General features: G+C 54.1%; 1 protein-coding gene across 1 annotated transcript; it reads right to left on the minus strand.

Moving 5' to 3' along the window:
- Positions 1-5,412: 5,412 nt before the first annotated feature.
- On the minus strand, positions 5,413-13,799 carry LOC128140454 (BPI fold-containing family B member 4-like). Its single transcript, XM_052784224.1, has 12 exons — positions 13,585-13,799; positions 11,747-11,870; positions 11,242-11,445; positions 10,869-11,148; positions 10,289-10,393; positions 9,638-9,784; positions 8,831-8,894; positions 8,239-8,299; positions 7,448-7,539; positions 7,304-7,346; positions 6,492-6,547; positions 5,413-6,302 (listed from the first exon to the last, which is right to left on the minus strand). The coding sequence occupies exons 2-11, from the start codon at positions 11,853-11,855 to the stop codon at positions 6,516-6,518; spliced, it is 1,137 nt and encodes a 378-aa protein (XP_052640184.1). The 5' UTR covers positions 11,856-11,870; positions 13,585-13,799; the 3' UTR covers positions 5,413-6,302; positions 6,492-6,515.
- Between the last annotated feature and the right edge of the window lie 925 nt (positions 13,800-14,724).

Here is a 14,724-nt window from a genome sequence, read left to right on the forward strand (position 1 = left end):
TTCCAGATATTTTTTCAAGTATTTTTTTTCCTCTGCTGGCTGAGTTATTTAATAGTCAGGCATGGATCAGGGACGTGAAGATGGTCAGACGCCGGCCAGAGATGTGCATGGAGTGTCCCGGTGCCCACCGTCCGGCTGCGTGTGCAGGGAAGGGCGATGGACTGGTGATGGGGCTGGCGGGGACGGCTACGCACCCCCTTGCTCGGGCTCTCTGCACCCCTCCAATCCCAGGCTGAGCTCTGCCACGCCAGGTGCTCTCAAGAACATGAGTCCATAAAGTAAAAGTAAAATGCTTCCCGTGTGGCAAAGGTGGTGCAATTCATTTGGACAGCTCTATTGGACTGTCTCTGGGAAAAAGAAAGACTTTCTGTCGCAGGCTCCCTCCACCCCCAGCTCTCGGTGTGCCTGCTCCCGCACCCTGGCAGCGGCTCCGGCCCTTGGGTGATAGCCCCAGCACTAGAGGCACCTCTCAGCTCCTATTTCCCACACAAGACCTCCTTCGCTCTCAGAAATCTCGTCAGGGACGTGCCCCGGGGACGTGCTGGGTGTTCAGGACATCCTCGCTGCGGTACCCCGGGGTGCTCCGCGACCCACGCAGGGACGGGGACCGGACAGGGTAGCTCTGGGATGCGGGGAGAGCTGGAGCAGCAGCAGCAAATCGTGGGAACATGGGCTGAGCTGAGTGTCTGCTTGTGATCTGCGCTTCAGTGTTTGGCATGGAGATTAACAGGAACGTTGATGTTTTACCTGGAGAACTCACAAGATCAAACAACAAAGTAGGATTCAAAACAGCATTTTGCCTAAAATGTCAGAATTTCAGAGAGCAAAGCAGCCCTCAGTTGAGAGATGGCCTCTCTCAGCTGTGTACTGCGTGCTGCAGGATGGACTCGAGCAGCGCAGCTGCCCGGTGCGAAGCCCCCCGCACACCCCCCCGTGTTGCAGGGAGCCCCCAGGGCCTTTCTGCCCCCCCAAACCTTTGCTGTGCAGGAGATACTGCAGCTTCTCTTTCGCACTGCAAATACAACTGCTAATGGGGAAATTCGGGAACTTGTTTTTCCACTGGGGAAAAGACGACAGTGCAGTGGAAGCCCAGCACTGCACATGGTAATTTGGCTGAGCCGATGTCAGCTGCTGACCTGCAGAGGGGAAAGCTTTTTTTGGCGTGGCCAAAGCTGACGCCCTCCTCCCCTGGCAGCAGAAGCCCTTGATCTGAGCACCGTGCAGTGAATCGATGCTCGTGGTATATTGTAATGTGCCAGCTGCATGGGGATGGTGCAGTGCCTCATGTGCCTGGCAGGTTCTCATCCCTGTTAGCAGAACTTCCTCTAGGAAATTGGAAGTGAATTATTTCACGTTATTTCAAGAAGCCCATGACTAGGATCTCTGTTCCTGCTGGGTCGGAGCCACCTTCCCCAGCAGTCGGGCTGGTGGGAGCTGGTGCTGCCCCTGGGAGCACGGGGACAGGCAGGGCTGCCAGTCCAGCTGAGTGCCTTCGGCTTCAGGGATTTTCTTATTGTATATTCAGCGGTGTCAAAAGCAAAGCCCATTGGTGTTGAAAACACCCAAATCTCCTAAGTCTCCTTAAGACCAGGAAAATGCATTCCCTGGGCTTCATTCCCAGGAGTTGTTTGCACGGGGCAAGGCAGGGTAGGGGTGGGAAGCGGGGCCGGGTCGGCTGCGTGGGGAGAGGATTAATGCAAGAACAAACCTCATTTTCCTATGTATCCTTCTCACATTAGCTAGGAGGAGAAAGGTGCCCGATTCCGTGAAAGGAAACCCTGGTATGACAACAGCCTGATGTACAGTGGCATTTCTAATAGAGCTATCAGGGTGCTTCAGGGACGCTCCTGTTCATGGTGTGTCTGCTATCTGCAAAGTCAGGTCGCAGAGAATTAGCTTGCCCAGCCCCTGCTGTTGGCTTGCATGCAAAAATTACACAGCAAACTACGACCAGCTGCAGAACGGGTAATTTGCAGCAGTGCCTACAGCACTGGGTTTAGGCTGATTAATATTCAGCGCACTGCTGTGAAAATGAAAAGCCAGACAGAATTGTCCTCCTCCCCTTTCTGCATCCATGAAGATGCCAAGGGTAATGGCTGAAGCACAGAAACAAAAACAAGATTCACTTTCGGTCAAGCTGATACAGGGTTTCTGAGCCTAAACAAGATGCTCCATTCTCTTTGGGTTATTTAGCCTCATCTTTTAACCTGTTTCTTCTCTTTTTTTTAATGTTGTCCTTCTGTTATTTATTTACAGGAACTTTAAAAAGGAATAGTGGGAGGTTTTCTTTGAAGCTATCAGAACAAAACAGTAAGCATTTCAAAAAAGTTTCTCCTTAAAAAAGGGAAATGTTCTGACATTTTAAAAAAAGAATCTTCCCATGTTTTCTTATTCAAACTCCGTTTTGAAAAGCCCTTCTGCTGGGAAAATTTTCCCCATCCCATGCTCAGAGGAAAGCACAGCACAGGCCTGCCGGGAGCAGCGGTACCCGCTGGCAGAGACCTGGCATCCTCCAGGCAGCAGGAAGACGTGCCAGGGCTCGGGGGACAAACCAAACCCCCGCAGCTGGCTGGCATCCTCAGCGCTCGCCCTCGCCAGCTGCCTTTCCCTGCCCCGGCCGCAGGTGACAGGTTTCTCTCCATCCTCCCAGGGCTCTTTCCTCCCCTCCTTGGGTGGAACAGCCTGGGAGATGCTCAGACCCGCTGGTCCTGCTGTCCCACCCGTGTACGGTTGAGGTAGGGCTGGGTGCTCTCGTACAACAAAGCAGCTTGCAAAAGAGGAAAGCAGAGGCGCGGTAAAAGCCGAGGCTGCTGTTTGCCTTCGGGGCTTTGGTTTTGCATTTACACAGGCCAAAGTAAACCCTCACCCGGCAGTCCCAGACCTCATGTTTTTCTGTTGTGCAAACAGAAGCTGGATGAGAGCGGGCTGATGTGCTGTCAGAGCAAAACCCGCGAAGGCAAACACGGATCGAGGCGTTGCCGCGCGGGAGGAGCTGGCATCGCTCCGAGCCGTGCTCGGCCACGCACTGCCGACCCCAGGCCAGGCTCCGGCCACGCGGCTCTGCCGGCCAGCCACACGCCGACCCTCCCTGCGGGCAGCCACCACAAAGGACGGGCCATGTGTCCCGGCCGCCACGGGGGGAAAGAGCGGGGTAAGAGGAGCCTCGGGGTGCCCTCGACTCCTCTGCGATGCCCCTGGGCACCGGCTGGGGGAAATCCTGCACAAAACCACATCGGTGCCCTTGCAAACAGGGCTCGCAGGGGTCTGAGCTGTCCCAGAGTCACTTGCCCTTGCACACCGGGGCCAGGCGGCAGGGACATCCCCCGTGGCACCGTTTTACATTAATATCGGTGCATCAGACTGGTGCGGGCTGGTGAGGCGGGTGCTGCCGCCGGCTCCGTGGGGCTCGTGGTGGCCGATGGCCAGCTGCCCCCTGCTCTGTGGGAGCAGAGGTGGGAACCACCCCGCTAGCACCGCGCCACCTGGAAGGATTTGCTTTTTGGCATTTTGGGTCTAGGATTACTGAGGAAACCTTTACACCTGTCTTTGCAATTATTCACAGCCAGCGAGCCTGGGTTGGGAACTGGCACTTTCTTTAATCCTGCTCCTTCTGTTTCCTTAGGAACTGGAAACCGAACGTGCCCAGCGAGGTGTTACGTATTAGACAGCTTGGGCCAAGGCAATGCCATCCATCCCTGGTCCTTCCCCTCGCAGCTCTGCCGCTGCCATCGAAGGACATCCGTCCGTCTGCTCTTCACCTTTGTGCTGCTGAGCACACGCAGTTCATTGGCATAAAGTTCGATTTCCCGGAGCCCCCAGAGCATCAGTGTTCATTGCGAGAGGCAGGAGGGATGAGGGATGCGCCAGCTGCAGCCTGGTGGTGCTTAATGCCCATGTCTCAATAGCATCGTTACCTCTGTGTTTAATTGGCGGGGGGGGGGGGGTGACATCCTGCCCCCCACTGAAGTCGGGCTACTCAGGGTATCATCGCTCACTCACAGGCGGCCACAGGCAGGTAAAAGGAGCGAGGAGCAGCAGGAGAGGCTGGGCTGGAGTCCCTGGGCATCGGGGGCACCTTGGTCACCCCATTGACTTGTGAAAATGGCAGCGAGAAACTCTGAGGTGTTTAGAGAAACATTTAGACTCCCGAACACTCAGCTGCGGCGTGCAGGAGCTATAGGTTAGGCTACAGGAAAATGGTCTTTCCCCAATGAAAATTTTGTTCTTTCATGAAGAAAAAAAAGAAAACTGAAAGCTTTTGTTCACAAATCAAATAATTCTGTGGGGAACTTGAGCTGAAACACTTGACTTTTGGATCAGCTGCACAAGAGCTCTTCACTCCCCCAGTTGGGCCTTTGCTCCCCAGAGCCACTGCTGCTTGGCAGAGCTGTGGTTTCTGCACAGAGCCAATTTAGTACAAAAAAACCCCACTTTCTGTCAAACCCAGTTCAGGTGTGAAGTTTTGGAACAGCACTAGTGCCAGCTGCAGGGGCCAGGGACAGCAGCAGACACGTTACCAGCTGGAATGACAAACTGCAAAGTAAGTCAAGGGTAAATGCCAGGTGAGAAGCGGGTCCCGTCCTCCAACCAAGGCAGCGGGATGTGAGCAGGAGCCCTGGTCCTGGGAGCGGGGGCACTGGGGAAGATGCTGTCTGCAAACCCACAGCTCACGGGACCGGGTCTGCCCCGCGCCCACGCTCGTGGGACCTGTGATGGGCAGAGGCAGAGGAGGGTGTTGGTGCTTCCATCAGGGATGCCTGGCAGAGCCAACATGGGCGCTGGGAAGTGGCCGGCGGCTCTGGAGGCTGCAGGGCTCGGGGATCTGGCACTGGCCCTAGCAGCTCTCGCCGTGCAGCCGTTCTGCGCGGGGGCTGCGGCACAGCCGACCCCAGGACGTGCGTCGATGCGAGGAGCAGCCAGCAAGCCGCCGCGGCCGGGAGCGAGCTCCTCCTGCGCCCGAGAGCTCGCCGGCCCTCACCAGCCGCTCACCCCCGGGGTCCTGGGGGTCCCGGCAGGGCGTGAGGGACGTGTTTGTTCATGTCAAACAGCTCCCAGCTCACTGGCAACAAGCGGGGAGCAGGAAGAGAGAATAAACAAACCAGCAGCTCAGGGACAAAGGCAGAATAAATCTGCATAAATACAAATGAGGGGAAGATTTATTTCTCACATTGACCACCTTTCTGCAGCTACTTTAAATTACGAGAGGTATGGGTCCGACAGGGCTGGGCAGGGCTTAGACCCGGCTCCGAGGCTGCAGCTCGTTGTCGTTCCCCACCTTTCCAGCAGACTTCTCTATTAAATATTCTTTGCATGTGAGTTACTCCTGTAGCTGATAGGAGAGATAAATAACAAAACCCTTGCAAATGCAAAAATTCTTCGGCAGTTTGGAAAGAAACCAAATCGCGTGCTGAATGCAGATGAAGAAAAATCCTTTTTATTCTAAGGAGTAACAGGAGGGATGTGAATCCACCTCACCCACAATGCAACACATCCAAATCCACTTGGAGATTACAAGACAGGATAGCATTTACTCTGATCAGTTCAAAGCATAACTGTTTGGGAACAAATCAGCTAAGTACCCGTCTGGATTAGACTGCAGGCCTTTTTTGCCTTCTTGTTAACAGTATGAAATCACTGGAAACAGCAAGATTTCCTTTTGAAATAGTAAACTAATCAAGAAGCAGAAGGAGAGCAAAGACAAAGCGTTTACACTTCATCGGCATTTGTCCCTTTTCTCTCTTCCCTTCATGGGAATTTGGCGCGGTTGGTGCAAACTCACAAAATTCTCATGGGGTGGCTGCACAGGGACCAAATCGCTGCCGCCAGCAGGGCTGTCTTGGTCCAGCACCAGGAAAGTCTCCTCTGCGCCGAGTAATGACCTGGCCCGAACCATGGCCCCAGTCCAGGCAAAACTCGGGTGTGCGTGAGGAAGGACTGGAGGGTCAGGGCAATGCCTTTGTCAGTGATTGCTGTAACAAGAGGCCGTGACAGCCAGGAGGGCACATGGGCGTGATCCAGGGCTCCTGGCTCTGGCTCCACTGCCAGCAGCACCATCGGCACAGCTAACCATTGGCATGGCTAACCGTTGGCACGGCTAACCATCGGCACAGCTAACCATTGGCATGGCTAACCCTGGGCTGGACGGAGACACCAAAGGCTGATAAGGCTGAAATGTAATACAGAAGAAATAGTGTATTTTCTTGGTTGGGTTTCTTCATTTTCACATCTGTTCTCTGTGTATTGAGTCATCTTCCTTCCTTCCCTCCTTGGGGCGGAGCGGTGGGAATCGCCCACTGGGGCACCTGGGGGGATGCTGGAGCTGAGGTTTTGGGCAGCACAGGGACTTGGAGCAGCAGCCCTGTGCTCCCCCGTCACCCCCCACTACCAGGCAGCAGGGTCAGCCCTGGTGGGCTCGTCTCACCCAGCCCAGGCACCGGCACATCTGGCAGCAGAGCTCTGAGCCAGGTCTCCAGCCAGCAAATCATCCTTACCCCACAGCGCTGCTGGCCCCACAGCTATGGAAAGCTCCCGGGATCGATGCCTATGGCTGGGGGAGAGAGACCCAGGTCAGTGCACTCCGGTCCCCAGCCCCCCTGGCCCCCCTGAGCCCCGGCAGCCCCCACCCATGGGGCCGGGCTCCGTGGTGCCTGATGTGCCGGCGGCCTGAGAGCCCCTGGCTTTATGGGCAGAGATGATTTAGTGCCCTGAGGAATACGCCTCCGGGGAAGCTGGGACGGCTTCCAACTCTTCCTGCCCTCCTCTATATATTAACTTTGCATACATATGAAGCTGAAAGCTCTTCCAATCACCTCTGCAAATATTAATTAATCCTCACAGCATCCTGAGGACCATTATTCACTCCTATTAAGTAAATATTATTAAATCCTTTTATGAGAGGTGAAGTGACTTTTCCGGGGCTGTGCAGGGCGTAAGTAGGAGCGCATAGACTGTGTCTCACGACCGTACGCCCAGAGCCACCAAGCGCGGCAAAGCAGCCACCGCTCATGGGTAAACCTGCCCATGCCTGAGCTGGGGCATGTCTCTGAGGACCAGGGACCCCGACTGCCCTGCAGCACTGCTGTGCCGTGTGGGGTGCAAGCACTTTGTGGGACCACCCTGAGATACAACAGCACCCCGTGGCTTTGGCTGCGCCCCAGGGCCACAGGGACCCATTCCCCACTCTTGGCCACTACCCACGCCAGGGCTGCGTCCCCCCGTGCAGCCCTGCTTCTGTGGCTGCTGCCCCTTTGTGGTTCACAGACACCAGCGGGGATCCCCATTGCGGCATCGGGGCTGGACTTACTCTGAAGGAGCCAGTTGATGAAGGCGCTTGGGAATGGGGAATTCTGCGAAAAAACAAGGTGGCATTCAGGCGTGTGACTGCAGAGGCTGTGGCAGGCAGGAGGGCAGGCAGCGTGGGGGGACCAGGGATGGGACACAGCCGTACCTGCAAATCCAGCTCCACGAACTGCCCAGACTTCACCGGCAAATCGGAGAGGGCAGAGTGGATTTTCCCCAGGAGCCCAAAGGAGACAACACCTGGGGAGAGGGAGAGGCCGAGGCCATCAGGGCTGGGCAGAGCTGCTGCCTGCCAGGAGCCTGCCGGAGTGCTCTGCCTGCCTGGATCTGTGCGGGCAAGCGGAGCATCTGGCAGAGACTGGGAGACCGTAGTCCTTGCCTGGCCAAGTCCCCAACACCAGAGGAGGAAAAACCCCTCATCCTTCCCGCAGGTCTCCAACCTCCTGGGATTCAAAGGCTCCCATGAAAGCCGCTGTCCTGGAGCTGCCTGGTGCCTGTCTCATCACGTGGGAAACGTTTGGGCTACTTGGGGACAAGGTTGCTTGCAATGAAGCAGCAATTGCGTCTGTGCGGGATTCAAAGTGAACAGAGCTGGGGAGGGAAACCCCCCCGTCTCTGTGGGGCTGCAAACCAGGGGTCCCAGCAGAGCCACCTCTCTTGGCAGCAGCTTGGGTCTGGCCCCAGTTAGAAAAACAACCATGAACACATCAGGATCGTGATTCTTTCGTGATGTCAGACAGCAGGGGAGTGAGCCAGGACTGTGCCACCCACAGCAGCCTTGCCAGCGGAGCGGAGCTACTCCTGCTCGGTGCAGAGCAACTCCTTCTCCCATGGCTCCGGCTCTTCCGAGGACACCCGCTGCCTGTGGAGATGGCTAGACACGCAAAACTCAAGTGTCACTCTAAAAATTAATATAGAAAAGAAAATTTAACAACTTACGGTTGAGGAATTGTAGCTTAATATTGATGATGCTGACCCAAATATTCATTAATGGGCAAAGCTGCAACGGTAACAAGTGGCACAACCTTGGTGAGAATATCATGGGTGTAGCAATGTGTTTCCCTAACATCGTTTGAGTTTCACAGACTTTAAATCAAGATGGAACCATCAGCTCCTAGAACACAGTTTCCTCCAAGGAAAAAGAGCAATATAAATTGTTCAGCCCTCTTCTCAAAATGGCACAGATTCCATTTAGCAGAATAAAAGATTTTCTAACAAGCACCTTTTCTCTAAGTGAGACTGTCACTTCTGCTTACCACACCATCTCAGTACCAGAAGGCATTTCAGAAAGCAATTGGTTACAAATTATCCCGTAACATTGCATGATGGAATTTGAATTACTTCTAACAAATAAATTCTGATTGTAAGAAAGATCAAGGAAGTTTGCGGAATTCACTTATGGGATGTGAGCATATGTCTGGGCATGCACATATATATGTATGTGTGCGTAAATCTGCTAGACAATTATGGCAGGAGCACTAATTTCAGCTGAAGTGCAGCTTCTTACAACGAAGGACTTTCAGCCACTCACCAGCGCAGGTACGAGAGACTGAAGAGAAGAGTTCAGCAAACTGCTCACCAGATTGGTGAAGAAGCTGGAAAGGGAAAAAGACAGACAAAAATTACCAGGGAAGTTGTCAAAACCCAGGGCTCAGCATCAAGACAAATCTGAACTCCTCTGCTGGTCTGCAATGCTGTGAGTGCCGTGCCCGTTGTCATCTCATCTCTGATGTTAAAAGATGCTGCAAGCCCACAGCTCCCCCAGGCTTTGGCAGGAATTATAGATGCTCAGGACTGTTATCTGGTTCTCAAAATCTGATTGTTAAAGTGTAAATCTGTACCCAGATTTGAGACTGAAATTTTGCTCCACTGCAAACTTGCAAAGAGCTGATCCATGGCTAGTCCTGCCCATTATTTTAACTATTTGCCCATGCACATACCAATATCCCATCCCCTTGCAGGTTTCTCAAAATAAATTGGCTTTTCTATGAGAAAATCCCATGGCTTCCTCATGTTGGATAATGGAGCTGCCATTTACCCTGCATGCTGCCTCTGAGATTTTTGCTGAATTAACCTTCTCTGCGAAGTACTGGTGGTCTCAAGTCTGAAAACTAGAGCCTGGCTGGGGAGCTTGGAGGTGAGGGATGGAGAAACCTGCCTCCAGCACGAAGTGCAGCCCTATGCCAGGGGCCACGGTCGAGCCCCAGGTAAGCCCAGTGAGGTCGGGCTCAGCTCCTGCATGTGATGGATCTGTCCCTGCAAATCTCCTTGGGGCTTCAGTGAGCAGCTGCTCGGTGCATGACAGGAGCGCGGTGGTGGTGAATGCTCCCACACTCACCCCTTCCGCAGGTTGACATTGAAGCCGCGGAGCAGGTTGCTGCAATCCTTAATCACTAACTTGAGGTCACCAGGGGTGTCTTGGGTCAGTGCGATGTGTGACGTGATGTTTGTTTCTACCGAGGATCCGCTCAGAAAGCGAAAAATCCTGAAAAATAAGGAAGTAGTTTGGAGGGTTATGGAGGAAACCAAATCAGCACAGAAGAGCAGTATCTGTGGCTAAGCTGCAAGCTTGGGCTCGGCTGGGGCAATGTTTTAGTCTCAGGACTTCAGTCAGGCTCCTGGTCCTGTTAGCAGATCATTGAAGTCTCAATGTGCAAACAGGCATGGAGGGTTTTCCAGGACAGTTCTGACTTTGGGGTAGGAAGGACAAGTCGACGTGAAGAAGCATGGAGCCTTCTCGGCACTTTCCTTCCAACACCTTGTCCACAGGAGGGTCACTGCCTCTGCTGGCCACCGAAGACTGAGACCATGCCTTTGGAGTGAGGACAGCTGGAAATGTCCCCAGGGAGAGACAGCAGCAGAGCGCAGAGCTTTCCTCACCAGCCCCTCACTCAGCATTTGGGGACATTTCTCCAGCACCTGGGAATGTCCCATCTTCCCCAGCACCTTCAGGCCCCCATGGCCTTGCTCCACTTTCTCGCTCACCCACCCTGGCAAGCGGAGCATCAGCTTCGAGTACAGGTTCAGCACGAGCTCGCCCCCGCGAAGGACCTTCCACGACACTCGGATGTTCTCAAAGTTCAGCACCTTCAACCTGGGGTCGACACCAAAGCAAACCCACTTGAGATGGCAGGACTAGCAAGACCAGACCCTACAGTCCCATCTCCTCCTGCTCATCATTTGACCTGTTACTTGTGTGGATATTCCCAGTTAAAAATGAAGGTGGGGAAGGGCCAACCCCCGCTCCAAGAAGAGCCAACTTCAAAGCAGAATCAGGTTGCTCAGAGCTATGTCCTGCTGAGTCTCAACCAACTCCAAGGGTGGAAATTCCTCCACCTCCTGGGTTGCTCATTGCAGTATCACATCATCCCATAGAGAAGGCTTTTCCCGTCTCTGGTTGGAATTTCCCCCATCGCAGCTCCTCACGTGAGCTGTGAGCCCAGGACTGGTGGTTTGTGTAACAGGGAGGATCTGGTCCCCTGGAGCACCCCTTTGGGGGAACCCGTCCTCTGGACATTATTTGCTTACCCTGCAGTGACCACCACTGGTGTGCTTCTGCTCTGACTTACCAGGCGAAGCGTGTTGACTTGCGAGGGTCTCCATCATCCAGCAGTTCGACTTCACCCAGAAGACCATTGAGACCAAGCAGACTTCCATTGCCTAGGAGACCTCCTTTTCCAAGCAGCCCTGTGCCAAGCAGACCTGTCTCTCCAAGAAGGCTTTTATTGCCAAGGAGGCCGTTGCTGGGGAGGCCATTGCCGGGGAGGCCATTGCCAAGGAGAGCACTGCCAAGGCCTCCCCCACCAAGGATGCCTGTGCCGAGCAGACCACTGCTGCCAAGTTGTCCTCCTGCAACAGTTAGACCTCTGTTACTGTTCTGGCTTTGACTGCCCAGAAGCCCTCCTCTCCCAAGCACACCCATGTCAAGCAGACCTTCCTCACCTAGGAGGCCTGTGCCAAGGACCCCAGATCTGCTGGATGCATTTCCTGCATCAAGGGGACCTCCACTTTCTTCTCCAGTCGGACTTCCTCTCCCAAGGAGGCCGGTACCAAGTAGCCCACCTTTACCAAGAAGGCCAGTGTCAAGCAATCCACCTTCTTTGCTGATGAGACCTTCACTGCCAAGAAGACCAGTAGCAAGCAGACCTGCACCAAGGGAGTCCCAGTTACTCATCAGACTTCCACCATGGGACAGATTTCATTGACAAGCAAGGTTGGTTCAGCTACGTTAGGCTGACCTGCTCGTGAGGTCTCACAGAGACCCCTGAGCACACTTGAGAAAGTTGGGTTCCCCATGGAGCCAAGCCTGCCAGGAGGCAGGTCCCTGATGAGCAGGGGGATGCTCCATGAGCCCGATGTGGCACAGGACACACCGGGACCAAGGTGGGCATGCAGCCGTCTGTGCCACGACGCTCCCCTGGGAAATGTGGAAAACCTCCGAGCTCACCGTCTTTGGGTTGCGCTGGGCTCAGCCCAAGGACACTGCCCAGGCTGACGAGGCCCTGGGAGGGGGGCAGGAGGCCCCCGAGAAGGACGAGACACCAGAAGGGCAACATCTCCTGACCCGGCACCTGTGGGGAGACCCACATCAGCCCAAGCACCAGTCCCACGACATGGGAATCAGCAGCCTGGGCACCAGTCTGGCTCTCCATCTGTCATGTGTGCCACCCGGGGGTGGTGGGGCAGGCTTCCCCTGGACATACAGCCCCCAGACACCGTCCCCCCAGTCCCGGGGGACCAGCCCGGACCCACAGCACCTTTTTTCCACCCAGAGAGGTCAAACTGCTTCTGGGTATCAGGGAGAAACTGAAGCATGGTGACATGCTGTTCCAGAGCCATGGATGTCTCCATACCTGGCTGGGCTACCCCGCTACAGAGCTGGGTGCCTGACATCACAGGGAAGCTTGGAGGGAGGAAATACCATTTTAAAGAGAGCAAGAGAGATGGAGATGAGGCAGGAGAACCTCGTAGTGAGAGAGATGGATGGCTTCCGACCACTCTGAAATGGCCCTGAAAGAAGAACACTCAAAGGGGCACAGCCGAATAAAAAATGGCGTGTGTCAAAGTCGTGTCCTTCTCTCCGTTATGAAGAACACCTTGCATTATTAAAGCTCAAAGCGCAGCCAAAATCAGACTCACTTTTCCGTGGGCAGGTTGTTTGTTTTTCTCATCTTGCTCCATTCAGGCTATGAAAAGAGCCCATTTTTCCCTGTATTTGATCTGCTTCTAGTCAAAAGAAAACACGTTCAAGGACCTTATGTTCCCGCATGAGCTGGACTTCTTGGGGTTGCAACCAACGCTGTGGAGTGTTTGTTTATGCACAGACAGGTATTTGCAAAGAAAGAAAAAGAGGCATCCGCCGAAGCACTGCCGTAGGCCCCAGTTTAAGGGAGCACCCGCGTGCACAGCCCAGTCCCGAGCCGGACACCCCGCCTTGTCTCTTCTGAGAAAAACAACGTATGGGCTGCGGATTGCAAAGGTTCAACACTGAGAAAAAACATTATTTAGGTCAGACTGAACAACTTCTTTATCTGTTCCAGATACTTAAAAAAAATCCCTCTATGACAGTTCTCGGCACAATTAAATTAGACTTTAATTCACTAGACTGTCTTTCACATTTTCCCTTTGATCAGCATGTAATGATGCACAGCTCCTGTAGCTGTGATTATTGAACAGGAGAGAAAGATAGAGGCTTGAGCAGCTTCTATTGAAAATCGTGTCAAATAAAATCAGTGGGATTTGTTGGAGGGTCTCTGCAAGACGTGCATAGCATTGTAAAAGGATACCAAAATGGTTGTCAGGTCTTTTAGAAGAGCTCTTAGAGAGAACACGTGACAAAGTAGACAACTATCTCCGCAGTTATTAACAATATCTATTGGGTTGCTACCTCCTTGGTCACACGCATTTAAGCAAGCTCAACATTTTGCATGTGCAAAACGCATGTATGGCTTTGCAGATAAACACTTATTTTATACCAGCTGAGATGAGCTCTGATAAGCTGAAAATTGACCTGAATTGGTCACCAAGATCATGAAAAAAATCCTAGTCATTTCTGCTAGCTTAGTCATTATAACAAACTTAACGACAACAAAAATAAACATGGAATTTGACAAGCAAGAGCTCTACTAGTTTTAAAAATTAATTTTCATAAAAGATTAAATGCTGCTACAGAAATCAAAGGAAAACATCATTAAAATTCTTGCTTTTAAAGGCAAGTTACACTTTCCTGTAGGTCGTCTAATGGGAGCAGGAGCTCTGTGGCCACGGTACCTTAATGCCGCTTACCTGAGCCCTTTGATGTTGCGGTGCCGCTGCCTAAGGCATCTCAGCGGCGGCTGGCAGGAGCCGCTCTTATACACCCGAACTGCAGGAACAAGGAAAGTCCAGGGAAAGACGAAGCAGGGATAGTTCCTGCTGGCTCTCGAGTGTGAACCCTGCACCAGCCTGACCCCGAACGCCGCACGTAGCAGCGCCGGACCGTGTCCAGCGGCACCCGGCAAGCCCAGCAGCTCACCCCCGTCCTTTTGGGCTGGGTGCCATGCCTGGCCGGGGCACGCTGCCACCCCGCTCCCCAGGGCTCGTCCCCTCCTGCCCCCTTTGCCTTTCAAGACAACGCATGCCTGGGGCAGCAAAGTCCGAGGGTCCAGCAGGTCCAGACCCCCACAGCCCCTGGGTGCTGGGGCAGGGGCTCACATCCCCAGGCAAGGGATGCTCTGGATCAGACCCCATCCAGCCAAGTGCCGCGCAGCTCCCTGTACGTGGCCCAGGGTGGCTGGCTATGGCAGGGACACGGGCCGTGGCGCGGGTGGCTGCTGCTGCTCACAGCTACTCTCCCGAAGTGACCCAGAGTGGAGCAGGAGGGTGCTAGCACCCAAAAGCCCCCGGCTGCAAATCCTCCCCACATGCCCAGCCCCGCTGAAAGCCCCAGACCCCACTGGGAGAGCAGTCACCAGACCCACGTGTGTCGCAGGTGCCTGGTGTGGCTGTGGCCGTGGTGCGGATGGTGCCGTGCTTTGCAGATGGTGCCGTGCTTTAGAGGCAGCAGTGGGTACCAGCTCGCAGCTGCGGCAGCAGCTGTGTCCAGCCCAGGGCAGCTCTCACTGCCGAGGCAGAGAGGTGGAAATCTATGATCCCTCGTTCTCCCTCCCTCTCCTCTGCATCTCCAAATTTCCACAGGACACGCAGACCCCAGAGCATCCCCTGAGCATTGCAGTTACTATGAGACAACCTCAGAGCAGCCGGGGCAAAGGAGGATGCCACGGGGGGCTGGGGTGCTCCCAGGTCTCTGCCTGAGTAGAGGATCCCCGGGATGGTTCGGGGCAGCTCTGCTCCAGGGGATGCTCCATCATAATCAGCAGAGCACGAGAGTCTGAGGACAGTGAGAGGTGAGCAATTACCTCCCAACAAGTTAATTACATACAGAAA

The sequence above is a fragment of the Harpia harpyja genome, chromosome 1 (assembly GCF_026419915.1).
Source record: "Harpia harpyja isolate bHarHar1 chromosome 1, bHarHar1 primary haplotype, whole genome shotgun sequence".
Taxonomy (NCBI): domain Eukaryota; kingdom Metazoa; phylum Chordata; class Aves; order Accipitriformes; family Accipitridae; genus Harpia; species Harpia harpyja.